The following is a 27,939-nucleotide window of genomic DNA, read 5'->3' as shown; positions in this document are numbered from 1 at the left end:
TGTACTGTCCTTTCAGACACAAATCAGGTAGTTTCATATATAAATTACCATTAGCCATTTGTACATGCAGTTATTAGTCTGATTTGCATTGTATGCACATTCTGTTCACCTCTAAAGGTTTTTAAAATCTGCCCCATGAGTTTCAGCAACATTTTTGCATAGGATTGTGATTCCCTTTTATGGAATGCCAGAGTTGCATCTGTTTGCACCTAAACATTTTCTTTAGATGTTCTTGGTTCTAGTCTTCAAGAAAAAAAACTACAATTTAGGATGAAAGGCATCCAAGATCCATTTTACTATCTCATTTCATGTCTTCACTTTGAGATAGCATTAAATTTCAACTTACAATAGCTCTGCACTCAGATGATTATAATAGTAAAAACATAATAATATATTGTCTGTTATAGAAGCAGAGTATATAGCCAAAAATAATAATAAAGCAATGTTTATATAATCCATTTGTGTATTCTTCTTTCAGAAATGACCACCTCTTTTGGTATTAGACTTAGTGGTCAAAATGAATATCATCATAATAACAATGTGTAAAATAAACTTTGCAATTTAGTCCTTTTGTGATAATGGTTACCCCAGAATCAATACTTGTATGGCAAATTACACAGACTTGTGCCTAATCCAGGATGTATTTCTTGTTCAAAATATTGCATGAAAGTTAATATGTTTTAAAGTTGGGCATGTCTGCATTACATCGGCAAAACAAATCACAGCAGTTATTGTCACAAACTAGAGGACAAGCAACTGAAGCTTATCAGAATATAGCTATCTTTTTTTCTTTCGTATCCCCTAGCCTGCCAATTAGTTCCAGCAGCTGCATATCATTCAGAGCACTACAGTTGGTCTATAATTTTAACCAGCCATTCTTTTAACTCTCTGTTCCTGGTGAAATCTGCCTTGCTGAGCCTCTTAAACCTCCATTTCACTGCTTTTTAAGTGACTTCAAATCTTTATTTGACAAGTAGTTCAATAACATCAACGTTTAGCCTCTTGGTGTAGATTGGTTAATTAGTAGATTTCTCCATCGTGGTTATATACTGATTTCTGTATTTCATTTAGAATTTCAGTTTCATTAAGAAAGAAATAGAAAAAAACCTCTCTGTATGAACGTGTACTTTTAGTTAACAGTAGTGTACCCAATGATGTGCATGACATGTTTAAGAGCTACAATAAATATCCTGCCCCTATGGACCGTATTCTGATAAAACTGCTTCTTTGACCACATTCTGTCCTGAGACATGCATCGGTGTCAGGCTGTGTGTCCAAGGGCAGAATTTGTCCCTTTATATTTCATTAGCTGCATGATTCACACCTTAGTGATAAAAATTCTTGACAGCCTTTTCTTTCCAGTCATAACTATTGTAATAACAATCTGTGCCAAAATTTAGCATTACAGTGTCTTGGCCCCAGACATTTTTTTATTTATTTTTAAAAAATACCTGGACTCCTCTATTCAGATAGTTTTTAAGTTACAGGTGTAAACTGGATTTTAGTTGTACTGTTTTAACTCAAAAACAGTTTTGCTTATAAAATTGTAATGATGTCTTATCTTTTAGTTAGTACAAAAAAATGAGTGATTGCTTTACTAGCAAAGCAGCTACTTTTACAGAATCTTTTTATAACACTTTGTTTATAATCAATGTATTTTGATTTATGAATTATTCTGGCACTAAATTTTCATACAAAAAAAAAGTAGCCTCTCCAGTCAAACCCACTTACTAGAAAATTGTATATACTACTTTGTATGTACCCAGTAGACCAAAATGACCTAATCAGTTCTGGCTAGCATATGAATAATGCACATTCTTTACCCTTTTTTCAAAACAAGGAGTGATAGCCAAAAGCAATGAAGGAAGTATCAAAAGTGTTTTTAAAGTAACATTAAAATTGTCACAAACTGACTGAAGATAGGAAATTCAAAGTGGAGTCTGACCTTCCATCCATATCTTCAACTGTGTTGCCTTTTTTCCTCTCTCTTCATGGTGATAAGACTTAAGGATGAAGAGTATTGTCTTAACTATAAATTACGTAACTTTTATTACTTTATATATAGTCTTATGACCATTTATGATCCTTGGTCAGTTGAAGAACCTTCACTGATTTTAGTGAAAGTTGTGCATGCAGATCAAGGGCAGATGACTTAATGGTACTTAATGATATTTAATTTTTTCTTTTAAAGTTGTTGTTTTGAGGATCTGCAAGCCCATTAACCATTTTAACAACCACCTCATGAGGAGTTACCTAAATTTGGCTCTATCTGTGTTAAATTATTGACACTCATATTGTCTATTCCAAGATGTACCTGACCGTGTCAATGTTCTACTTGTGCAGCCTAAAAAGTAGGTGTACATTAGGCTGTATCATGCTGTGCTTTGTTTCATTTTTAGCACTTGTACTTGGTTTGGTTTTTGTTTTTTTGGGGTTTTTTGGTCAGTATTTTTAATTGGAATGAAAAGTGTTTAAAATTGTATTCTTTTTTTGAAATGGTAAGTTTGTCCATTTTTAATATTAGAAACAATATCGGCAGCTCTATCTTACCACTAACAAATGTGGGGTGAGCCATACATGACATAGGTGGACTGTAGATAACTGTATATACTTACTTGAACTCCTTGGTAATGCAGACAGCCTCATAATGTTTAAATGTGGGGACAATAATAAAATCTGTACAGATGAGGGGCTGAAAGTCAGGTGACTGTTAAAGTAGCTTTTTTATTTAAAAAAAAATTTATCTTTTCTCCCTCTAACTACAAAATCAAACACCACAGTAACTATGTATACTAGCATAAACAATTGATTAACAGAATTGTATTTATTTATTTATTTTTATGCTGTGGGGGAAAAGTTTGTTAATTATATATATACTTACAAGGTTTTAGTTCTTTAAAAAAGCCACCTGGCTTTCTTAAGAGGAAAAACCTGTGATTCAATTAACGTTTTTTTCAGATAATGTTTTGTTTGGCTAATCAAGCTGTTATGGTAAACCCATATACTGCATATGGTATGCCTTGAGTCTTCCTCTAAGTCTGTTCTGTTTATTAAATATAGCATTTTTATGTTGCTTCTTTAAATTATATATGGTTTAAAAAGCCACGCCACAGGGATGTAGACTTAGCAATTCAAGCTGTGACCTGCATTTACTGACAAGTTGGGTTTATTCTTTATTCCTGCGTACCTCCTGGAACCTGATTACTTGTGCAACAAAATAGACTGACAGTGAACAGACGGATACTGCAGCTGATGGTGAAACCACTGCCACAGAGGTTTGTACAGTCACCAGGATATAGTTATCAAAGAATGTAGCATGTAGCTTCACCTCTCTCAGATCCTGTATATTAGCACTGTTCTGTGCTTCTGTTGCTGTACTTTAGATGCCTTTCTGTATATGTGTGTGTTGAAGAGTTTCTTTGATTCCTTAAGTTTCAAACATCCATTCTAGATTCATTTTATTTTGGGTTTCTGTTTGGAAATTCTGCTAAACTACTTTGTGTATTGTGTAGGTAACAGATGGTAGTAAAGTAACTTGAACAAATGCTGTTTTCTTGGTCTGTAGTGCTGACTGAGATGGACTACATCTCGTTTTAAGATGACCATGTTAAGGATAATTAAATGTATAAAAAGGGAGAACAGACAGATATTCAAAAGTTTCTCCTGGGAGAATTTTTCTCCTCCTGGAATGTACTCAAGTTTGCTCAATCATATCTGAGACTGTGCCTTGAATTCTGTTTAACATGTAACATTTAGAATGCATGTATTATTTTCAGAGGATGAAAATAAATAGCTTAGCCCTCTTCCTCAAATAAACAAACAAACAAAAACCTAAAAACATATACAATATAGTAAGTATACTGAATACACAAAATTCAGCCCTATTAAAACTCCAGAGAAGACGGTGTAACTTCTGTGGAGTTAATGGAGTTGCAACTGCATACACCAGGAATGAATTTGATACAATATGAGGTAAAGCCACAGTGTTATCACAGGTTTCAGAGTAGCAGCCGTGTTAGTCTGTATTCGCAAAAAGAAAAGGAGGACTTGTGGCACCTTAGAGACTAACAAATTTATTTGAGCATAAGCTTTCATGAGCTACAGCTCACGAAACTAAATTTGTTAGTGTTATCACATACATTATGAAAGGGTTTCAAAATGATCCAATCACTATTTCAAATTATTATAATTAAAATCACCATCAGGGAAATATTCTGTATGCAGCATATCAATGGCAATCAGATCTTGCCTGTAAATACAGTAGACTTTAATTGAGTGATAAAGTGAATGTTAAATACCGAATTTGCAGTTATTTGAATAATTAAGTGTAAATTTAAAAATATCAACAAGAAAATAGTGTCCCAAAAATCAGCAGAACCCATTATGAAACTGTGACATTATGAATGTTGATACCAATAGGAAAAATATAATTCTATATTAAGTGTTTCCTATCTAAAATTTTATTTTTAACTAAACAGAAAGGATATATTGAAAACATTTAAGCTAAATTTTCACAGGTAGAGATTTTGGAACCCTGAACTTTTGAGTTCCCAACATGATTAGGGACCTGATTTTTAGGGACCTGATTTTTCAGAAAGTGTTGAGCACCTGACAGCTAATAAGGGCCTGATTTTCAAATGTCTCAAGTTAAGCACTCACAAACTGAAGCAAACGAAATCATCAGTCACTTCAAAAAATTTAGGGTCCCAATGAATATGCCATTCCATAGTGCAGTTCCTATAAGTGGATCCAGAGACAGTATATACATAATATAGTTAAAATGTGTGTATAAAAACACTCACAGAGACACAGAGAGAACAAATAAAATTAGTGAAATAGAATTTTATGGAATTAGATGATGCTCCAGCTTTGTAGGCAGCATTGTGCACTGTTATCCTGCTTCAAAGTTTATAGGAGACTGCTAGTGGACCATTATTTATAACTTTTAAACTCTTGATGTCATGTAGATCTGAAGCTCTTATTACTAGCATTAAAATATAATACATTACATCTCGGTAGGAAAGTCTGAATGCTGGCTCATAAATGAATAGAGGGGTCTGGGAATATTTGAGCACACAGACATACACAAAAATGAAGTTTTAATATCCTTTTTTCACACTTAGCAAGTTTAAAAGAAGGCTCTTGTATTAGATCTGAGAACTATGCAAGGTTGGGTTGATAAATGTGTCCATCCATTTCTCCAGTGCTCTCGGTAGAGAGAAAATGTGATCTTAGCCTTATAAAATATACGGATCAGCTTTTGTCACCTTACATTGATTTGTGTTGGTAAGGTTTTGTTTTCAAATCTTTCCTGTGCTGGCAGTCGGATCAAGAGGAAGATGGAGATCTCAAAGCACAGGTAAAGAATGGAAGTCCATGCGCCTTACTGAATTGTGGGTGTCCGCAGTATTCGTATCTCTCAGCATGCCATTTGCCAAGTCTCTGTAAAGCAATGCATAGAACGGCATTTTGAATCCTTTGAATATTGTGTCCCTTACCTTTCCCTTTCTTTTCACTTCTTTCAGAATAGTCTGATTAAGCGAATAAAGGGTGAAAATGTGTATGTCAAACATAGTAATCTTATGTTAGAGGTTGGTATTGGTATATACCAGTGCATGTACTGTACATGTGTGTTGGTTTTAGTGGTAAACCTGTGGATCTGCACTATGATGCATGAACCGTGTACTCCCACCTTCTAATAAATTAAATGGCTATTTTTTTCTCAGATTATGATGGCTTTCTTTACCTTGTTCCATAAATATCTGTGTATCTATATGTTCAAAGTTTCTTTATCAGGTATAGCTTATAGTGTATACGGGTAAACTTAGGAGTATTTTATTGTTCACATGAACTAGATTTTTCTGTGCAGTTATCCTTCAAAATACCACATTTTCACAAGTGTTGTGTTAGTGCTGTGATCCCTGATCCGCTAAAATACTTACTACCTTCTTCACTAACCAGTTTACACGTTTTGATTTTTACATTTTGGCAGCTTAGGTGAAAGTTACAAAATGCTCTTGTTTTTATGTTATCCAGGAGCTAGACAAAAATCAAGAAGACCTGATGAAACACCAGACAAATATAAGTGAACTGAAACGAACCTTCTTGGAAACTTCCACAGACACTACAGTGTCTAACGAATGGGAGAAGAGGCTTTCAACATCTCCAGTTCGGCTTGCTACAAGACAGGAGGAAGCTCCTATGATTGAACCACTTGTGCCTGAAGAGGTCAGTGACCACCTTTTCATCAGACTCAGAATCATAGAAATGTAGGGCTGGAAGGGACCTTGAGAAGTCATCAAGTCCAGCCCTCTGTGTTGGGGCACAACCAAGTAAACCCAGACTATCTTTGATAGATGTTTGTCCAATCTGTTCTTAAAAACCTCCAATATTGGGGAATCCACAACCTCCTTTGGAAGCCTATCCCAGAATTTAACTGCCCTTAGAGTTAGAAAGTTTTTCCTAATATCTAATCTAAATCTCCTTTACTGCAAATAAAGTCCATTACTTTTTGTCCTGCCTCAGTGGACATGGGGAAGAATTGATCACAGTCCTTTTTATAACAACTCTTTAACGTATTTGAAGATTATTATCAGGTTCCACTCTCCCTCAGTCTTCTTTTCTCAAGACTAAACATTCCCAGTTCTTTATCCTTTCCTCATAGGTCACGTTTTCTAAATCTTTTATCGTTTTTGTAGCTCTCCTCTGGACTCTCTCCAATTTGTCCACATCTTTCTTAAAGTGTGGCGTCCTGAACTGGAAACAGTACTCCAGCTGAGGCCTCACCAGTACCAAGTAGAGCAGGAAATTACCTTCTTTGTCTTTCATATACACTCCTGTTAATATATCTGTCAACTGCTCTTGGTGCAGTCTCTCTAGGGGTCCCAGCTTTTTCCTAATTGGTCCCGTTAAATTCATCTGCAATTAAACCAGTCTATAAATTCTTAATTTAAATTGAGTCTACCAACCTTTAAACTCCAGGGCTTACGGTCTCCTTTTGTTAGTTTCTCAGAGGCTGCCTGTTGCCCCTCTTCTATCCTAGACCTTTCTGCCCCCTTTCTCTCTCTTCTCCATCCTTTATAGTTGGGCTTGTTTTCTTTATTGGTCTGACCTGTGGATGCATGTCTCCATGATTGACAGTTCTAGCATCTGTGCTGGGGTGTGGTCAGCCTGATTACCTATAAGCAGGAAAGACTCTCTTCTCCCTTCTGCCTATGCTCAGTATGGGGTTGCGAACCCCATTACATAACCCCAGAATGATTATTCGCCTTTTTTTTCAACTGCATCACGTAGGTGACTCATATTCAATTTATAATGCACTGTAACCCCGAGATCCTTTTCAGCAGGACTACCACCTCACCAGTTATTCCCCATTTTGTAGTTGTGCATGTGATTTTTCCTGCTGAAGTGAAGTACTTTGCACTTACATTTATTGAATTTCATCTTGCTGAATTCAGACCAGTTCTCCAATTTGTCAGGGTTGTTATGAATTCTAATCCTGTTCTGCAAAGTGCTTGCAACCCCTCCCTGCTTGGTGTCATCTGCACATTTTGTAAGCACAATCTTCACTCCATTATCCAAGTCATTAATGAAAATATTGAATAGTTTTGGACTTTGGACTGATCCATGCCATGCACCACTGGATACGCTTTCCCAGTTTGACAGTGAACCATTGATAACTACTCTCTGGGTACCATTTTTCAACCAGTTGTGCACCCACCTTATAGTAGTTTCATCTAGACCACATTTCCCTAGTTTGCTTATGAGAATGTCATTTTGGACTGTGTCACAAAAGCCTTACCAAAATCAAGATATAGCATATGTATTACCCCTCCCACCCCCACATCCAATAGGCCAGTAACCCTTTCAAAGAAGGAAATGAGGTTGGTTTGGCATGATTTGTTCTTGACAAATCCATGCTGTCGATTCCTTATCATCCTATTACCCTCTATGTACTTTATTTGTAGTCGCTCCCATTAGGTGCTAGGTATTTTCCAAGCCCTTAAAGGCATTCTCTGTTCTGAGGAACTTGCAATCTAAAGGCAAAGGTCAGGGAAAAGGGAAGAACAGTAGGCAATTTATATGCAATTTACAGATGAATCAGTAAGGTTCACTATAAGCAGCATGGCAGAGGTAGGTCTTGAAGAGGGACTTATATGTGGATAGGGTTAAGGGGTCTGATGAGCTTGGGGGACGGGTGTGAACCATCCTAGAGGGCTTTATGAAAGAAGGTATAGAGGCAATTGTATGAAAATCTGGCAAATGCTTAGACAAAGGTCAGAAGCATTGGCAGAGCAGAGGAGGAGGAGGGGGTGCCAAGAGGGAGTAGGTAGGGAGGAGCAGAGTTATTTAGAACTTTGAAGATGGTGTTGTGTTAGTTATGCCTAATTTTCCAATTTCATAATCCGGACTAACATTTTGTAGGCATTAGCTGTAAACTACGTGATAAATTTTTATTTGCGACCAGCTTGAAAGGCTAGATTGCCAAAAGTAAAACCTGGGGCACTAAGTGGTCAGGAAATGCTCGTAGAGGAACTTTCAAACAAAAAGAAAAGGAGTACTTGTGGCCCTGAGAGACTAACAAATTTATTTGAGCATAAGCTTTCGTGAGCTACAGCTCACTTCCTCGGATGCATGCAGTATTTTCCACTCCGTGCATCCGATGAGGTGAGCTGTAGCTCACAAAAGCTTATGCTCAAATAAATTTGTTAGTGTCTAAGGTGCCACAAGTACTCCTTTTATTTTTCCAGATACAGACTAACATGGCTGCTACTCTGTTTCCAACAAAAATGTTTCTTTTTAAGTTAAGCATAAATTGTATGGTTTACAATATTGACAGAAGTGGTATTGTAACATCAAAGCAACCTAAGGCACGAAGCTGCCTTACCATTTCTAAAAGTTCAAAGAGAATGGGGAATATGGAGCCTTCCACTAGTTTGAATCTAGTTCAAGTCGGTAGGGACTCAAAGTTGTTACCAGTGGTCTTCATGAGAAAACCCATATTCTTAATCCAGTTCCAGAAGCATTATTACAGTTGTCAGTAACTGTTAGCATTATAGTGCAGTGATTGAATGATCCTGGAAACCGAATGCCTGTTGGGTTGTACTTACAGAAAAACAATGATGGGAAAATATGGAGAAGCTTGCACTTGTATGCTTGGAAACATTCCTCAGCATCCTGTTCTTTGAATACCTGAAGACAGAAACAGACTCTCACTCAGAAAAGCTTGGACCCCAAATATTACAAGGAACTGCTTACGCAGATCAGGGCAATGCATTCAGGGATTGTGTACAATCTCAGACTTGTAAGGAAGCCTAAGCCAGGAATCAGAAAGGGATGATCCTAAGGATCTTTCACTTGCATCCAATATATGCCGTGCTTAGACACGATGGTGATTGGTACCCTACAAATGCCTAAGAAAGAGCCTCCTAAAAATGTAGTGACATAGTAGGAATCCAGTTCTGGTATAGTAAAAAGGTGGTATTCCTAAACACTGTATTTAAGCTCTGATTCAGGAAGTATAGAGCACAATGTGTATTTTTAAGCATGCGAATAACCCTGTTGATTTATGTGGGGCTACTCAAATGTTTAAAACTGTGCATGTGCCTAAGTATTTTGCTGAACTGGGTGGGGCCTTACAAAGGAAATTCTGTACAGTTCTGCAGTAAGTAGTAACGCCTTTTTCTAACAATGTGGTACAGTAACTTCTCTGCCATTACATTTCCTAAATTAACTCTTTTTTTCCCCCCAAAGAGAGATCACACTTTCTAACATCAGATAAAGTTTAATCCACATAAAAGTAACCAAGCAATACGAAATGTATTAAATCTCTGAGTGCCTCTTCTATAAAACATAATTTCTTCATAGATGGTTTACATGAATATGAGAGCACAGATTATGTCCCCTTGTATTGAGAAAATCCTGAGAGTTTATACTTGGAATAGCAGCTAATGACACCTTCATGAATTGGGCGGTATCTTTATAGTCACTGTAATCTGTTACGTCAATACATCAGTGGTAGCTACAATTGGCTGGAATGCTCTTGCTGTCCTCCCCAAGGGATGAATCCCTGTGAGTAGATGACAAAGCATTCATGCTGGACAGCTTTAGCTTTAGAAATCGCACTATGCCAGAGTCTGTTTGGCTGCCTTCTGGGATACAGTGCAAGACTCATCTGTTTACCTTGGCTTTTTGAAATCAATGGCTGGGAAGCTATTTATTATCAGTGGAAGAGGTGGTTATTGAAATGGCTTTTTTTTCTTATTACTATTTGATAGAAATCATTTTGGTTGTCATTTTGATAAATGTGCCCAAATATGACCAAGAGAGGCGTGATAAAAATGTATAAGCAACTAAAAATCCCTGTTTACTTTTGTTTTGAACGCACCATAAAGTTATTTATCTGAGACTCTAGGCACCTTAACAAAATAAAAGCCCAAGTCCATACGCAAGACAGAAACCAGCAGTAGCAAACAAACTCCCCACAAAAACAGCCATTTCCCCCTCACCAACCACCTAAACTCTCTCTCTCAAAACCATACATGCCACTCAATTTCACCAACCTTATACACCTCAGTTCTCCCCAAAATCCCACCCAATAAATGAGGTTCAGCAAAATGCTCTAAAGATTCACTGAGGTGAGGGCTCTTGTGGACCAACGGTGAGAGGGGGAATTCCAAAAGCGAAGGGCCCTCACTAAACATGACACCTCAGTATGCTGTCTCTCTTATAAGCCAAAGGGATTCCTGCTCCAGTATTGCCCAGAGAGGTGAGTGTCTGTCAGGCAGGTTCCAAGCAATTTATAGGTCAAAATCAATACCTCAAATTCCACTTGGAAACCCACAGCCAGTGTAAAAATGGGAGGATAGGATACAAGTTCACCCATATTGACAAAGGTCAAGGAGTATTCAGATGCTGTGAGAATTGTCTCATGACAACAGTCTTCCCTCAGACAGTTGTTTTTATTTTTCAGTCAGCTAGGGTCAGATTACAGTACTCTTTCTCAGATAGAGTAGAATCTTTCTCTACTGTTAGCCCCACTGACTTTAATGGGGCTTTTCAGCAGGAGTCAGGGTATCACAATCTGTCCCATAATAAGTTTCATTCAACGCAGCACACGATTTCCCACTTGTTACTCTTGTCTTCCCCAAATCAGTCCTTGAATTATTGTTACCTTAAAATTGTTCTAGGCTCTCTACTAACCCATTTGGTAACATCTGATACAGAAAACTGGGAGATACTAGTTTTTAGTATCACCTACTGATTTTTGTGATCTGTATTGTAAATTAAGTCATATTGGCCCCATTTACTTTGACTAAGCACCACTGATCTCTCCAGTGCATTCAGTGATAGAATTATGGTATTTTGTATGTACTGGAAATGTATTGTGCCTAAATAAATTGCATGGTTCCTCTGGAACACGATATATTAATATAAGAGTTTTGATAACATCCAATTGCACTTGTTTTATTAAAATAATGTAATCAATTCAAAGAGATATACAGTCTACTTAAATCTCACTTAAGAATTGTTTAGTACACTTAAAAGTAACACTTAAGATTACTGTAAGGAAATGTATAGTCCATTATTCAGTTTCACACAACAATAGGGGAAAGACTAACATTTTTAAAAATTGGAAAATGTGATTTTAAAAACAAACACACACAGCTTTTGGCAGTGAGGTTCAACCAGTAGTAGCCATTTGTTTCCTGAAGTTCAGCGAGTTACCTTTTCATGCATAGTTTGTAAATGTTCCTTATTTTGTCTGTTTTTTCATTGTTAAAATTTGTATTCTTCTCAAGTGACTAAACCATGTAGAATACATGTCACATTAGATGTTGAAAGATTACACTTTTATCACTTCAGCAATAATACTTGCAAAAAATGTAATAAAAAAATAATACACTGGATGTTATAGTAGATGCAGATTTTTCCACAATTCTACCTCTCTCCCTCATCACACTGCGGGGGATGTTTGGCCAAGAAAATGCATTGCCCTAGAAGTAAGGGGGGAGAGAGCATGCCTAAGAAATATCCCCACCCACATCTCAATAAGTGAGATTGTGGGGTGTTGGACCAGAAAAGGGGATGGACCCCTCTGAGAAGGTATGGATGGAGTAAAACCCATGCCCAAAGATGCAGAAGTCGTGTCCCTCTTCCTTGGGTTCTTGCCTCCCATTGGCTGGCTTTAGGGAGTAGGGGGACTAGGAGCTGATTGGTCCCGCCACATCCCTCCCAACAATTTAAACTTTCTCCTGGACTTCAGGAGCCTCTTGCCTCTTCATCTGCTCTCCCCTCCCTGCCTTTAGCTGTAACAGCAGTGAGTTTTGTATCCAGAATGCTGGATAGGAATGAATAGGTCTGGCCAATAACTCTTTGGGGATCAGGATTTTTTCCCTACACTGGGCCAAACTGTCAGTTTCCAAAGGGTTTTTCACTTTCCTTGAATCATTATGGAGGCACAGTTGAGGTACAGAAGAATAGGATTTGGAAGTCTCTTAGTGAGGGATTATTTAGGAATATTTAGTTTGTCACAATTTACAGCCTGTGTCCCATATACATAAAGGCTAAAAGGGCCAGCTACCAGTGGTAAATGAGACCTAAGTTTTCACGGACCGAGATCCCCCATTTGTAACCTCTGTCCCCCTCATGGGGAATAGGCGAGTGGGTGAGAGGACTCAGAAATGGGCTGGGCCCTGTGGGACAGGTTGTTTTTGGTTATATGGTAGGAGCCCTGTAACCCACACTAGACCCCGTTAAATGTCTGGTATATGAGATGGGGTGCTTATATACCATCCATACCCAGTTGTAAGTTAATAAAGTTGTAGCCTGCTGCTTAAAATCCATCCCAGTGTCTATCTTTCATTCACCTGTGTGTCCTGAGCAAAGATGTACTCCTTGATTTTTTTTTTATTGCTTGGAAAATGCTTTGCTACAATCATTCCTGTTTAATTTTGTTTGCTATTTCTCAAATGAAATAGTCTGGCAATGAATAGTTTGCTTGTACATTAGAAATGTATGAAACATAGATAAGTTTTTGTAGAGTATGGAGTAAAAATGGATTTCAGTTATTAAGAGTGTCTACTCCCTGGCCCTCTCTTATTCATTAGACCAAAGAAGAAAAAGAAAAATATGAAAAACTTATATTTTTGCAGAAGGGAAGTACTACATTCCTGGAGTCCCAGGTAAAAACAAAACATAATTTATTAAAATGCAATCAAATAGACTGGCACAGAGTTACTCTTTTGCTTTCATTTTCCTTTTCAAAGCCACAAAATTACGTTAAAAAAAGCTCCACAAGTAGGTATGTTATTGTGGACAGGATACTGGGGAAGGAGAACAAGTACCCTCTGAAGTTTGTCTACCTACTAGAGATTTGTTTCCCTATGGTTAACAGCCTTGGGTGAGTGGATCTGGGGGGGAGAGGGTTCTCTAACTGTGCATGCATTTGCAGAGTACAGAAGTCTCACTGAAAATGTTATAGTGAATGAGGCACTGTTGTCAGAATGAATTTCCTTTATGGTGTCAAGTGAATTCAGATTATCTTGAGTGATGAAGTTTGAATTCTTACTGGTTTTTCCATTAGCCAAGGGAGATAGAGAAGAAGCTGCAGGAAGGAGAATCTGCTGGCACTGTTACTTCTCATCAAATCATTTTCCAGAAAACTGTCCCATCATCCTTAGAGGTTATTTTTAATTCATTTGATTTAAACCAGTGCATTGGTTTGGTTGAATAAATTAAACTATTGTAGGGATAAATAATTGGACACTGTGTGCATTGAAACTAAATCACATAGCATACTTGTATATGTATACAGGCACATTGCATTTGTATATTTTGCATTATGTTCAAATAAAATCCACAATACTCAGGGTATTTAATATACTGTATAGCTAAATTTAAACAATGCTAAGGAAGTCTGATTTATTCCCATAAAAGCAAGGAAACTCAGTTAAGACTGGCATATACAAACATGTGCTGTCCTGAGACCTCAAAGTACTTTCACAAAAAATATTTGCATGGTAGTGGGGGAGGGGAGTGACTGAATGGGCTGATTTATCCTATTTTTATAATTTGACCTTTATTTTAAAGAAATAGGGTATTGTTATGGTGCATGAGCTTATAGCCAGCCAGGATTACTCAAAAACAGCCAGTCAGATGTGTGTTTAATTTTTTTTAAATGCTACTCAGCTGCAAGTTATCAGAGGAATACTGTGCCTAAAATAAATGTTTGCAGCCACATTATAAATGGCCTCAAACGGGGGTCACAAAAGAAATTCTTTGCAGATTTTATGTTGCAAACAGTGATGCTGTTTATAAATGTAATTGCTGCTGTACCAGGTACAGCTATTACATGTTCTCAAAATAGCTACCTCAAATTTCTTAAGTTTTAATATTTTAGTGTTCCTAAAACAAAAATAAACAATTGGATAATCTAATGTAGCTTTTATATTTCAAATATAGGGCACTGAGGATTGGGTTATTTTAGACAAAATACCTACTGAGGTAGTTGATGGTGAATCGAAAAAAATTGTGACATACAAAGTAATGACTGGGAGCAGTAAAACTGGTGACATTCCACCTGAGCTATTAAAATCCAGTACCATTGAAATGCAAAGCTTTGAGGACTTGGAAAATGAAATACAATCAAAAGAGGAGAATAAACAGAAAATGTACACCTTAGGAAAGTCCTATGACACTGTATCTGGGAAAATTGTAACCATGACAAGTAAAGCTAAAGAGGGAGAGAAAACAGTACAGACATCACTAGAAGCATTTCAAAAAATGGAGAGGGGAATGCCAGAATCTGTGAAAATCATTCCAGTAGTGGCTGAATATGAAATTCTAGAGCCCATCACTGACGAAAAAGCCAGGAGGGGATCCGATGTACAGAGTACAAAAAGAAAGCTGTCTGAATCTTTGACACCCATAAAGGAAGCAGAGTCTCAGTTGCATAGTCCTGAAGAGGAAAGTTTGAAGAAAGCACAAAAGATGGACCAGGATTTTCATGGTACACTGGGAAGCTTGCAGTTTGGCAGAGCTGAAAAACACCTTGACAGTGAAGCTCTGAAAGCAGGGGCATTTTGTCGGAAAGATAAGAGCCTGTCTGAGTGGAGATATTCCAGAGAACAGCCATTTACCATTGCTACTGCTCACTATGTTACTGAATCGTCTGCATCAAGAGTAGTGGTAACGAGTGGCTTTGACTTTGTGCCACAATTTAAAGATTAAAGCATGACGTTTTTAGGCAGTACCCTCACACTACCCTACCTTTCAATTCTGTTGCTGCTTGGTTTTATGTTGACAATAGCCAACCCAGCTTATTTTTTTTCCTCATGATTTAAGTCAGTACCACAATCCAAAGCAGGCATTATAATTCTTTAAACTTTTCCAATTTATTTAAAGTCCATGTTGCTGAAATGTAGTATTGCTGCTGTGGCTTGTAATTGGGGGTGGGGGTGGGGAGGTTTGCTTGAACCAGCAAAATCCCAGTGCTAACAAGTATGCTTTTAAATTACTGCTTATAGTCATTACAGATTTGTACTCATTTATTTTCCCATTCTTTTCCTGTTTTCAACCTGTCTGTGTCCTTGCAACCTTATCCTCCCTTCCTCTATCTCAGCCTAGAGTTTTGTCAATTAACATATCTCTTCGTATGTATGTGTCTGTCTGTCTCTGTTTTGTGTATGACTCTGCATTTCTTTGTCCACTTAGACTAAACAGTCCTCCAGTGAAAAAACCTTGGATGGTTCAGATATCTTCAGTTTATTAGAGTCTGCAAGAAAACCAACTGAGTTCATAGGAGAGGTTACTTCTACTTCACATAGCAGGGCTCAGGTGGCCGTTTGATTCCCTCTATGAATTTTATAACTACACGCTACTGATTTTTGGTTTTCTTTTGTTCCCTATATTTGCACATACGTGTGTTTTGACTCATAGATATTTCAGAATCTGCATGGTTAATATTAATTCAAATGCTTGGTGTACCTTTTACTTCCTAAAGCTAGATCACAACTAGAAACCTCAAGTTCTATTCCTTTTTTTTTTCTTTTGTCATTTTACAGGCTATTTTATTTGTGTTTAGAATGCTAGGGCATGGATACAAACAAAAAAGGATAGTCTGAGATTTCTTCTCCCTTTTTTAAATGCTGATTCATGGTGCGCTTTTGCTATAATAATTACCTTAAAGTGAAAACTTAAGCAACTCGGGAAACAAAATGGCAAACTTTAATATCATTTGTTACTTACATTTACAGTACATTGGCATTAGGAGCTGAGTTAAGTTTTATTTTTCACTTCTGACATTTAAATCCATTTCCCTACAGAGAACAGAAACAAAGACAGGCCAGGAGATAAGTGCCAGCGAAATGAAGGAAGAGATTCGGCCACATCAGGATGCAGTGAAGAAGGTTGTGCAGGAGACTATATTGGTAGAGGAGAGACATGTGACGAATGTGCATGCAAGTGGGGATGCTGTTAAATTGCCTGGAGATCAGCAGGATGCTATGGCACAGGCAGTATCTGCTGTTGCTTCTAGTATGAAAGGAAAGGAGGGTTCTGCTGTGACTGAGGGGGCGAAAGAGAAAAAAAGGGAGGAGGCTGATAAAGCTGTAACCAAACAGGAAGAAATTGCTGCTGCTTCTCATCAGCAAGAGGAGGAGCAGAGTGCAACAGTCCACGTTTCTGATACATTGGAAAGAAAACCTCATTTTGAGGTAACTAGTTATTAATAATCAGTTATTTCTGCATTGAAGTATAATGCAGTGATACGCAGATTGAAGCTTGGGAGCTGCAAGTGGCTCTTTAATGAGTCTTCTGCAGCTCTTTGCAGCACATGATATTAAAAAACGGTGTGATTTAATTATTAACCAATCAGGATATTTTTACTATATTATTAACCAATTGTAGAATACTTGGTCAATCATTTTGCTGTGAGGGAATACACACACACACACACACACACACGTGTGTGTGTGTGTATTTTTATTTATATATATAAATTCATTGTTTCATGCATTTTGTGTGTGTCTGTGTATACACACACATATATATTAAAAAAAATAAATGAAACAATGAATTTACACTACTGTGGCTCTTTTAGGTAACGATTGCTAATTTGGCTCCTGAACCACTGAGGGTTTGAGTATCACTGGTATAATGTATACAATATCGGACTAAATTAACTGCACTGATGAAGAATTAAATAAAACATACACAGATAGTAGATTACATTATCACATCTTTATAGTGGGCAGTTTGTTTCTCCTCTTATTTCCTTCTTGCATGGCAATTCTGAGGCTTGTTGTTGGTTTCCATCATTGACATCAGGGCTGGCCTTAGGGAAAATGGTGCCCTAGGTGAACTTGTATTTTGGCGCCATTGGCCCCCACTGCTTCCCTGGGCTCCCCAACCCCCTATTGCCCCCAGACCCCGCTGTTTCCTTCCCTATTGCCCTGAGCTCCCTTCCTCAGCCTCGCACCCCAGGTCTGCCCCACTCCTTTCCTTTTTGAGCATGGCATCCCCCCAGGCCTGAGCACCCTGTGTGGTCGCCCACCGGTAAGGCCGGTCCTGGACAACATGCAATGTAGTTTTTATCTAAAAGAGTGGGCAGTGCTGAAGACAGATGCCTTTTATGTAGCTGATCATAAGGATAAGTTTCCACTGCCTTTGGAAAGTTCATTAAAATGTATAGAGTTCACTTGTCCAAAAGGATCAGAAAATAATACATTCGCCTGTATTTGTCTCAACTGGAAATAATTTACCTTGTCTTAAACTACTAAGTTTTCTCATTTTAGCCTCATTAGCAGGATTTCTAGACCTATTTGTACGAAGGGGTTAAAAACCTTCATATTGTTTTGCTTCTCTTTCTGAGAGGTAATTACAAGAAAATAAACTTGTAATGTCAATCTGTTCTACTGTAATTTTGAAATAAGCAAATTTTTAATATTTCCATCTTTTCTAAAGTCAACTTTCATGAAATACAGCTTAGCATTAGATATAAAAACCACCTTGGAGTATTGTTAACATATATACACGAATGGACCATTATGCTGACATTTTTTTCCATCCTGTAATGCAGAGCACATTTATTTTATTTTTTTTTTTCTTCCACTTCCCAACAAAAAAAATATCTCTGAGAAATTCAAAAGCTTTAATAAATGCTCCAATTACTTTTCCATTGAAGCAGTCACCAGTTGTGAAGACTGAAACCATCAGCTTTGGCAGTGTTTCTACAGGTGGGGAGAAGCTTGAAATTTCTACCAAGGATGTTCCCATAGTTCATACAGAAACAAAAACCATTACATATGAATCATCACAGGTAAGAAACTCTGCAAGACCCAGGACCTAATTTATCAGGGACTAAAAAAATACCTGAGTGTCAGCTGTTTTAAATATGTCGTAGTATTAAAATAATCATATCACCCATAGTAACTCTGTACTAAATAGAAGAACTATATAAATATGTAGGCTTATCTGAAGGTACCTTTATTTGTATCAGTATATGGTCTTTCGTGACCACTGGTTAGATAACAGGACTTTGATATATATGTTTAAACATATATCCTTCAAAAACTGTATGAGACACATTGTAATACAAACAAAAGTACTGTTGTAAACTTATGAGGTGATGCAAAATTCTGAAGTAGAGACGTAAGTAATGAAATAACATCTAAGTCCTATGGGACAGGTCCTGACCACTCCTGGCCATTAAAGAACCCCATGATTCTTTTTGTAAAAGTAAGGATATTAATTTTGGTCTTCAGACTAAATTCCAACTCAAGCAATTAACTTCTACCTCTGAATTCTCCAGGCAGTTCCAGTTGCAGGTAGAATTCTTCACTTCATGTTCCAACTGTTGATGTATATTGTTAAGCAGCTGCTGCGTTCCACTCTAGAAGTGGCCAAAATAGTTACTATTTACAAAACACTTTGAACACCTCAAGGCATTATAGAAATGCTGTTGTTTCAGTCAAATGGAATAGCCTATCAGCTATAAAGGAACATCCCAGCAGCAATTAATTTATATCATCATCCACATTCTTTATGCAGAAGTCTAAAGACAGGAAAGCTCAGCCAATATCTCCATTTTTCACGAACTATTTGTGGCATTTTTTTTCTTTTGTCTATTTAGGCGGATTCTGGTGCTGACTCAGAGCCAGGGGTATTGATGAGTGCACAAACCATCACATCTGAAACTACCAGTACTACAACTACTACACATATCACCAAAGTAAGAAAATGACAGGTTCAGTCCTTGAATAGATGTATTTTCAGAACTTTGACATGACACTATAAATATTTATTTCAAAAGATGGATGCAAGCTCATATTTTCTGTGTGAAATCCTGTCTAGCTTATGTAATTATGTAGTCCCCATGGCTGTAGTGTCTGAGCACCTCACAACATCCCTGTGAGGTAGACAACTGTAATCCCCATTTTACACACGAGATACAAAGAAATTTGGTGGCTTGCCCAAGATCACCCAGTAAGTCTGTGGCAGAGCAGGATATTGAATCTGGGTCTTCCAAGTCCCAGGCTAGCACCCTAGCTCCTAGACCATCTTTCCTCCCTAAGCATAACTCCCCTTAACCTTTCTGAGTATGTCTACACAGCAAAGAGAAACCTGCGGCTGGCCCATGCCAACCAACTCATGCTGCGGGGCAGTTCGATTGCTGTGCAGGCTTCCAGGTTCAGGATGAGGTCTAGGCGCTAGGACCCTAAGGGATGGGAAGTTCCAGAGCTCAGGCTCCAGCCCAAACCCAGAAGTCTACACAGCAATAAAACAGCCCCACAGCCCCAGCCCAAGCCCAAGCCAGGTGGCACAGGCCAGCTATGGGTGTGTAGTTGCTGCGCAGACATACCTATTGGGGCCAGGATTTAATTTTGTCTGGGTGAAATTCATCTCTGGGCAAAGGAGTTACACAGGGCCACATTCCATTAAGAGCCCTCACAATGGGACGTAAGTGGGAGCAGAGGCTTTGTGTTTCTCCTGTTGTGCGTGTAGATATTCTGTATATCCATGCCATTTTTCATATGTTGGATATGCAGTTGATGACAACCATTCTGATATATGTACTATATAACCATCTTTTCTGAAACTCTTGCTAGGTGAACTGTTCCTGCTCATTTATCTTCTGATTCTGGAACTGTTTCTTTGAACAAGCAGCACCACTTTTAAATGTGTGTTTATTTGTATTTGTTCCTCTCACTTTTAGACTGTGAAAGGAGGCATTTCAGAGACAAGAATTGAAAAACGAATAGTCATCACAGGAGATGCAGATATTGACCATGATCAGGTAGAGTATATAAGCTATGAAAAGCTGCCCTGAACTGAAGACTACCAAAGAGGGAATATTTAACCTTAAGCTTTAAAACACTGTTCCTAATGGCATGCCTTAAACTGGATTAGTTTTAAATCAATGATAGTATATTTTAATCATTTTTCCTCATTTGTAAATTGTGTAATTTCTCATGAATCTCTCCACCTGGCTACTGATCATGCATGTTCCACCTCCTTTTTGTTTTTGCCCTTCTGTGGTTTCCTTGGGCTAGGCGCTGGCTCAGGCAATTAAAGAGGCCAAAGAGCAGCACCCTGACATGTCAGTGACCAAAGTAGTGGTACATAAAGAGACAGAAATCACACCAGAAGATGGGGAGGATTGACCCACAGGTAAGAGGAAAAGATGATTTTCATAGGCGCTCACTGGGCTGGCATGCAGCAAAGGCATTCTCCTTCCATAATTCACCTCTAACTCCTTATTTCTCTCACTGGCATTTGCAAAAACCATGCAAGTATTAATTCTGGAATTTACTCTAGATGTAAATTGTACACATTTAGTTCTGTGTATTTTTCCTTGTTTAATAGTGCCAGTTAGAGAAATGGAAAGTTGCTTTTGTTGGCTCTCTGGATGTTACTCATTATCCATGCTTTGATGCATTCCTAAAATTTCTAATTCTGCGATCAAAAATCCGTTGTCTGTTTATATATGTGACTTAAGAACAAAAGCATTTTGTTCTTAAAGGTACAATTTTAATTTCTTTTAATATGCTGAGGAAAATAACTATAGCTGCTTACCCTATTTTAGGCACAAATATGGCACAATTTAGGTTTTTAGTTCAAACTTGTAAAGCTGTGTGGTCCAATTTTCTTTTTTTAAATCCAAATTAATTGTTGTGTCAATATTTGGATGTCTTCACTTCCTTGTATTTTGAAAGGACATTTTGTGTTTTAAAGTGGCATTGTTTCTCAGGATGAGATGATAATGCAGCATTTGTTGTGTCTAGCTGTCTTCAGTAAAGGCATGCTCTCCAACTAAGTTTGGCTAAACAGTCATCTTGATAATATTGTATTTACTGTATGTGCAGAAACATCATGCATACTAACCTGCTATGCAAGAGCTCTTAATGACAGCATCATCCATAGGCTGCTTTGAATGCTGTATGCACACACAAAAAGAGGCTGTTTGTCTAATTTGTCTGAAATGATAGCAGCGTCATATTCTTGAAGCATTCTGTATTCACTAGCATTTGGTATAAGTAACATAGTATGATGTACAGCATCTCTTGAAAGTTTACTACTTTCCTGCTTTGGATGAGGAAATATAAATGCCTAAAGCAAATGTGAGTAGGACCACTACTACTTATTTTGGAAGATGGAGCCAGTCCTTAAGGAATGAGCACCAATAACAGTTATGGTCTTCTGCTAATCAATTCAGAGAAAACAATGAAGTGGCCAGATGCAAAGCCCACTGAAATCAATGGGGGTCTTTCCAATGCACCTTGGATCAGGCCCAAGGTTGGCAGTTACTTATACTGGAATGATGCGGTTATTATAATGTTGTCACCTGAAGTATTCAACATGAGCCCCTTTTCACCCTTGATTTGAGTGAGAGAGAGAAATTCAGTTGTTTCAAATAATTAACTCGGTTCTCTTTCCTGCAGGAATAATTTAGCTTGCATACGAATCCAGTCATGCACATCCTTAGGAATACCAGAGCCTATATGGAGTTTCAGTTCTAACCTGACTGACTTGTATCTGTCCATGGAAAATTTCAGTACCGAAGAATTGATCTTAAATGCTAATGAAGACACTGGCAGAGATATTTTCCCATATAAAGCAATCTGAATCAGCATCAGTGAAACAATATTGCATGAAGCAACGATAAATTTACAGAAAAGCAGCATTTTTAATTTTCATTATATCTAAGTTTTCAGCTATACCTGCACGTTCATAAACAATATAAACAGTGATCTAATGTAACACATAAACAGTTCATGCCTTTCACATTTTATTAAATCTAAACATTAAAATTTGTTAGGTGGCAAACCTTTTGTTTATGGATACTGTATATGAAGATTACCCTAAACTGCTAGAAGCTGTATAGGTACTGTGTATAATGTTTTATCACACATTAGATGTGCCAATAACACAGTTTATTCAGGAAACAATTTGAATCTTGTATTTGTTTTATCTGGTTTTATTACTATTGCCTGATTTAAAAAAAATGATGAATCTGTAATCTTATCAAAATATTTAAATTCTTACAAAATGTGCTTTGCATACCTGATTTAATACCTTGTGAGGTAGTAAAGATTTCAGCACATTTACTTGACTTTAAGATTTTTTGTCAGCATTGTTCAGAGTTTAAGTCAGAAAGTTTCCAGTCACCCTTCAGAAGTTCTAACCCTGTAAATTATATGTAGTTATTTTGGAGAAAGTCTGTATTTTCCTTAGTTTATAGTGTTACAAAATTATTACTCTGAAATAACCTTGATGGTTTTTTATTGACTTCCTTTTTGTTCTCAGAGAAAAAAATGTTTCATTTCAGAATCTGGTCAGCAGCATTTACTATCTAGTTAAGAGCCAAGCCTTAAACTGTACAGAACATCCACTGAAAACTCATTAGTATTCCATTATAATATCCATTGCAGGGTTATAGTCTCCATTACACTCTCAGCTGCGTCACAACACATGGTGAATGTATGTTTCTGCATAGTGAAATAAAAGTGGTAAATGCATCCAAAATTGTATTGTTTTGTGTCTAAAAGAATCCAGTGTTTTTTATATTCAAAACCCAAGTAATATCTGTATGATATCAAAGACTGTATTCATCTGCATAGTAGATGTGTTCTGTCTTACAGTGGACCACAGTACGCTGTGCAGACAACTGTAGTTTGCAGGGCAGCCTACGGGATAATAATATGAAAATGTACTCCTTTGGGTAAAATGATAGCGAAGGAAAAAGAACATTATGCTTCTTTTTTCTATCGCTGTGTACTGTTTCAATTAAGTTAAATGGAAATTATTTGTGTTTGGCTAACAAAATTATAATGAAAATGTAGCATTGGCTCAAGATCTGTTTTCTTTTATATTTTTGCTCTGAATCTTGGATGAATTATCTATTTAAGAGAATCCTCATTTTTCTGTTTGCTATTGTTTGCTCCTTGACCACACTTTGATGACATTCCCTTGGTGATTTAAGATGAATTTGTAGAGGCTAACTCACCCTTCAATCCATAAACCCTGGTAGGATGCAAGAAATAAATACAAGTGAATTTGTGTACACGGGACTCCTTCTCATTGACTTCAATGGAGGTGACTTCAGTGGAGGGCAGGATTTGGCCCACAGATTTGTTACAAGTATTTATTTTCTTCTTTTAGAAAGAAAGGAAAGAGAATATATCAAGAGAATAATCTGTAGTTAATAATTAAGAAGAAATCTCCTGAGGCTTTGACTGCTCTACTCTCTCTCTAAAATGATGTTTTCAATCAGCCATTCTTCATGTCTTTGTTGTTTTAAGACCTCCCTTTATGTAACTCCCCTTCTAGCACATCAGTCATCTCTCTTCTATTACCTAAGGAATAATGCAAAGATTGTGTTCTTATGTCCATATTTTTGGAGTTATCTCTTCCTGACCCTCTTCCTAATATAACAGAATGTGTCTGTAAATTCTGTTCCTTCCCAGTGAAGATAGAGTTGGATTTATTCCCCCCACCACCACCTTGTCAGCTACAGAGAGAAGAGGTATCTACCCTGTTTCTCAGCAGACTACATTCCAGGTTCTTGCTTCTGCAACAGGAGTTTAAAAATAGACTCTGAAGCCATATTGATCCTCCCTCAGATGGCCCTTTCCTTGTCAACTAAGAAACAGCATTATGTTACCTCAGAGATGTGAGTGGCTACTATACTGCCTTCTGTCCAGAGTTACCCTTAGCATTATATTTTAGCATGGCTTGAGGGAAATGGACTGTAGTGATTATGTACAGTATGTATGCTATCTGAAGATACTGTATCTTTGAGGTTAGTCTCCTTAAAAAGCTGGATATGGCCTAAGCATGTACAGAATAAGAAAAGATTAGAGTGGATCAGCAATGACATCTCAGGCATTGTTAGCAGCAGACCTTTGTTTGGGGTAATTCCTTGGGATGGTTCCTGGGAATAATAGTTTTGATTTTTGTTAGTGACTCTTTCTTGGGTTGTCTGCCTAATGCTGTGCCACATGAAATAAAAAACACTTTCCTGTTTCTACCAGTTGCCTTTTGTCTCAGTCTCTTCCCACTTGTTCAGCTCTGAGCCATACGACCGTCCCTAGAAACAAACTGTCACGAGACCCGCACCATTACTAACACAGACCAATACAGAGCGAAATCTCACTCATTATAGCTGGAATAATAATTTCTGACAATACAGCAGTGTCTGAATGGGCTGTTCTGCAGCATCCTGATGTGTAGGTGGAGTTTAGTGGAACTAGCATATCCGGTAAAAAAGAAACATAGCTGGTATGACTATTCTAGATACAGGAAGTATAAGTACAATAATCTCATAATCATTACAAACAAATACTGTCCTTAGGAATCAGTATTGATCTTTCTTAAGCTTTTTGAGGCTATTACTACATAAATAATAAGGAATGTTGACCAAGTTCAAGCATCAGAGGAATTTTCTGATGGGCCTCCATATTCAGAAATTAGATCAGAACCTGAACCAGTGTCTTCACCCATATTCTTCAGACAGACAAGATTTGTTCAGATGGGGGAAAGGGGAGGGGGTGACAGATGTTCACCTTGTCAGCTCCCATTCAGATATTGTTCCTTGTTAGCACATTTTGCAGGTAAATTGGACAATCAGGCCGTGCTTCAGTCTTGCAACCAACCTATAATTCAGGAAAATCTGATAGCAATTTCCTTTGTTATCTCATAAAAGGTTGTGGGACACAATCTGAATTTCAGTATTTCATTTAATGTCATTTCCAAGGTGTTGTGAACCATAGACTCTTCCCAATTCACAAGCATTAGTGGTGAGATGATATTAGTATCCCCATTTTATAGATGAGGATTGAATGCACAGAGAGGCTATATGACTCGCTCAAGAAATCTGTGACAGAACTCAACCCTGATCTTCTGAATCCCATGCCTTAATCTTTCTTCAACTTGAGTGCTACTTTAAGTTATGTAAATATTTTGTTTATACACCCATTGTTATAACATCTGGACACATGGAATACATTGTACATAAAATATTGAAGCCTGCCAGCAGCAGACAACACTTCAGATTACCCTGGTCTGTCATAAAGAACCATAACAGTGCACAGTTGAGCAAATGCTTGATCAAAGTTACTTTGCATCATGCTTTGATAGTAACCAAGCTTTGACAGATGGTCAGCGACCCTATACTAAAATGCCTATACCTTCATTCTTCAAAGGTCTGTTAATACCAACAAGAGCTCTTGAGCTGATTTCAGCCATTGCAGTGAAAGGAAAGAGGAAAAGAGGCAGCATCTAAGGCACGCAAGTCCCAAACCATATAAGGGTGATTGGACTGGAAGAGTAGTCTCAACCTTTTTCATGTTATGGACACCCCTTCCCTCCCCACTTCACAGTTTTGAATCCATGTCGTCCCTGCAGCAACTCTAGTGCCTGGTTGTATGAAGTAAAAGTGTAATATATCAGGGCAATATTAAGGAGCTATAATGAAAACAAGCTACTTGGTTGCATCTCTCTGGGAAGAGGGTTTTTTTGTTTATTAATACTGAATCTCTTCGTGTTGTCTGCAGCCTTTACTACTCTAATCTCTCTCAAGATCCCATTGCAATTTAGTTCTGCCCCTCTGTATGTTTTATAGGTCTCCAATTTTGGTAGTGTCCACAAATTTGGCCACAGCCAAATACACACCAAAGAAACTCCCAAAGAAGAGGGACAAAAAAGCAGTTGTTCAGGGAAATGCTTGTTTCTTCGAGTTTAGCTCATCAAAAAAAACCCTGTGGGAACTCTGGGAGTGTTTGATTGAACTACAGCAAGGATCACAGCTGCTTGAATAAGACAAATGGTTCCACTTTGTGACAGAAGAAACTACATAGAACACCTTGAAGTGCTCTGTGGACCACCAGGCTTAACTGCAAATATTTACTAAATATGAGTGCCAAGATGATGGTTCATTTTATCATACGATTTCTATGTGAAAAAGAAAATGAAGGATTGTATTAATTCAGTAACTCCCAAAGAGGGCATCACTCTCCAGGTGCAAATGCTGCTTGAGTTAAGAGTGCACAGAGGAAGCACCTTTATCACTAAAGTTTGTGCCACTTCAGAAACAAGAGATTCTTTTCAAGTGCTTGTTCACATCTATTCCAATCAGGTGTGAGCATGTTGTGTGCGTGGTCATCAGAAATTTGTTCCCCTAGCAGCGCCCGTCGGGTTGGCTAGGGAGCCCCTTGGAGAGGCACCCTCATGGCTCTCAATATATGAGCCTGCCAACCTGACCCCCCTTTAGTTTCTTCTTACCGTCCATGGCAGGGTTGGAACGGCATTTTGCTTGCTTGCAAGTGTTCCCTTAGCCTAGTACCTAGGCTTAGTTGTTGTTTTAGTAGTTAGTGTATTGTTGTTTATAGTTAGTATAGAAATTGGTGAGTGGGATCATTCCTATCCCCTTACCCCTCCTTGGGCTTCGTGGCATGCCTCAAGCCCAAGGGTTTAAGTCTTGCAATGTATGCTGAAAGCCTATGCCTAATAGAGATCCCCACGACTCATGCCTGAGGTGCATCAGTCTGAGCACTGCAAAATTTGTAAGACTTTCAAGCCTAAAACTAGAAAGGAACATGACTTTAAAACAAGTTACTGATGGAAGCCACACTCTGTCCAGCAGCACCTGCCTGCCAAGGCTCAGGCCTGGTGTGGAGCGCCCCGGAATCAGTGCCGAGGAAGGACTCTGGCCCGAGAGACCCTTGGCACAAAAGATCCCAGGCACCGCAGCAAGGAGCAATGCCCCAGTGCCCCACAAGTACCATAAGAAGGCAGACAGAGGGTGCTTTCCTCAGAGAGCTGTGAGACCATCAGGGGAGGCTTTGCTGCTCCAGAGGAAAGACTTGGCTCCCAAGCAGCAAGAGCTCGTGCCATCAACTCTGGCACCCCAGATGGCACTGTTGAATGCGACACTTAGTGACTCTCCGGCAGGACAGTGACTGGTGGAGATGTTGGTGCCCCCCCTCCGTCCCGGACAGTTTTGAGGCTGCTCAGGAGCTCATTGAAATAACTGCGCCTCAGCCCCCGGCTGTTAGAGAGAAGCCTCCAGCACCGCCTAGACAGGTACTGTCGAGAGGCAAGCCTGCAATTATGAGGCTTTCCTCATCACTGGACCAGCACCGTTCCAGGTCCCCATCGTTGCAACACTGCCCTGCCCTGGTCTTGGTACAAGATCGCATGGCACCAGGAGCACAACTATCTTAGTGTCCAGCACCGAGGGGTCAGCACCTATCTAGAACACCCTCACAGAGCTGGCACCGAACAAATGGCACTGGTCTCGGGACAGCTGGCACCGATCCTCAACACGATCATTACGGCACCAATCCCTGACCTCCACTTCACAGCACCAACTGCCAGCGCAGGGGTCATGGCACCACCATGGTCATTGCTCTCGAGATCTTTGGACTCTGAGGCCGTCTC

The 27,939-nt window shown here is 38.4% G+C and overlaps 1 protein-coding gene across 50 annotated transcripts in view; it reads left to right on the top strand.

Annotated features, from left to right (window-relative positions):
* Positions 1-24,532, top strand: part of EPB41L3 (erythrocyte membrane protein band 4.1 like 3) — a 192,086-nt gene extending 167,554 nt beyond the window's left edge. For 9 of the 50 annotated variants that reach the window (XM_038388998.2, XM_043508053.1, XM_038388996.2 and 6 more), the window contains 13 exons: positions 3,222-3,275; positions 5,324-5,359; positions 6,037-6,228; positions 13,110-13,184; positions 13,586-13,684; positions 14,464-15,189; positions 15,715-15,837; positions 16,326-16,715; positions 18,185-18,319; positions 19,133-19,231; positions 20,216-20,296; positions 20,553-20,670; positions 21,942-24,532. In XM_038388998.2, coding sequence (XP_038244926.1) covers positions 3,222-3,275; positions 5,324-5,359; positions 6,037-6,228; positions 13,110-13,184; positions 13,586-13,684; positions 14,464-15,189; positions 15,715-15,837; positions 16,326-16,715; positions 18,185-18,319; positions 19,133-19,231; positions 20,216-20,296; positions 20,553-20,663 — 2,121 coding nt within the window. In that variant the 3' untranslated portion in view covers positions 20,664-20,670; positions 21,942-24,532. Of the gene's footprint in view, positions 1-3,221; positions 3,276-5,323; positions 5,360-5,525; positions 5,592-6,036; positions 6,229-13,109; positions 13,185-13,585; positions 13,685-14,463; positions 15,190-15,714; positions 15,838-16,325; positions 16,716-18,184; positions 18,320-19,132; positions 19,232-20,215; positions 20,297-20,552; positions 20,671-21,941 lie in introns of all 50 variants that reach the window. The other 41 variants (XM_038388982.2, XM_043508055.1, XM_038388974.2 and 38 more) reach the window with 20 other exon arrangements.
* Positions 24,533-27,939: the final 3,407 nt, after the last annotated feature.

Source organism: Dermochelys coriacea, chromosome 2 (genome assembly GCF_009764565.3).
Source record: "Dermochelys coriacea isolate rDerCor1 chromosome 2, rDerCor1.pri.v4, whole genome shotgun sequence".
Taxonomy (NCBI): Eukaryota; Metazoa; Chordata; order Testudines; family Dermochelyidae; genus Dermochelys; species Dermochelys coriacea.
This window is presented reverse-complemented; position numbering and strand designations above follow the sequence as displayed.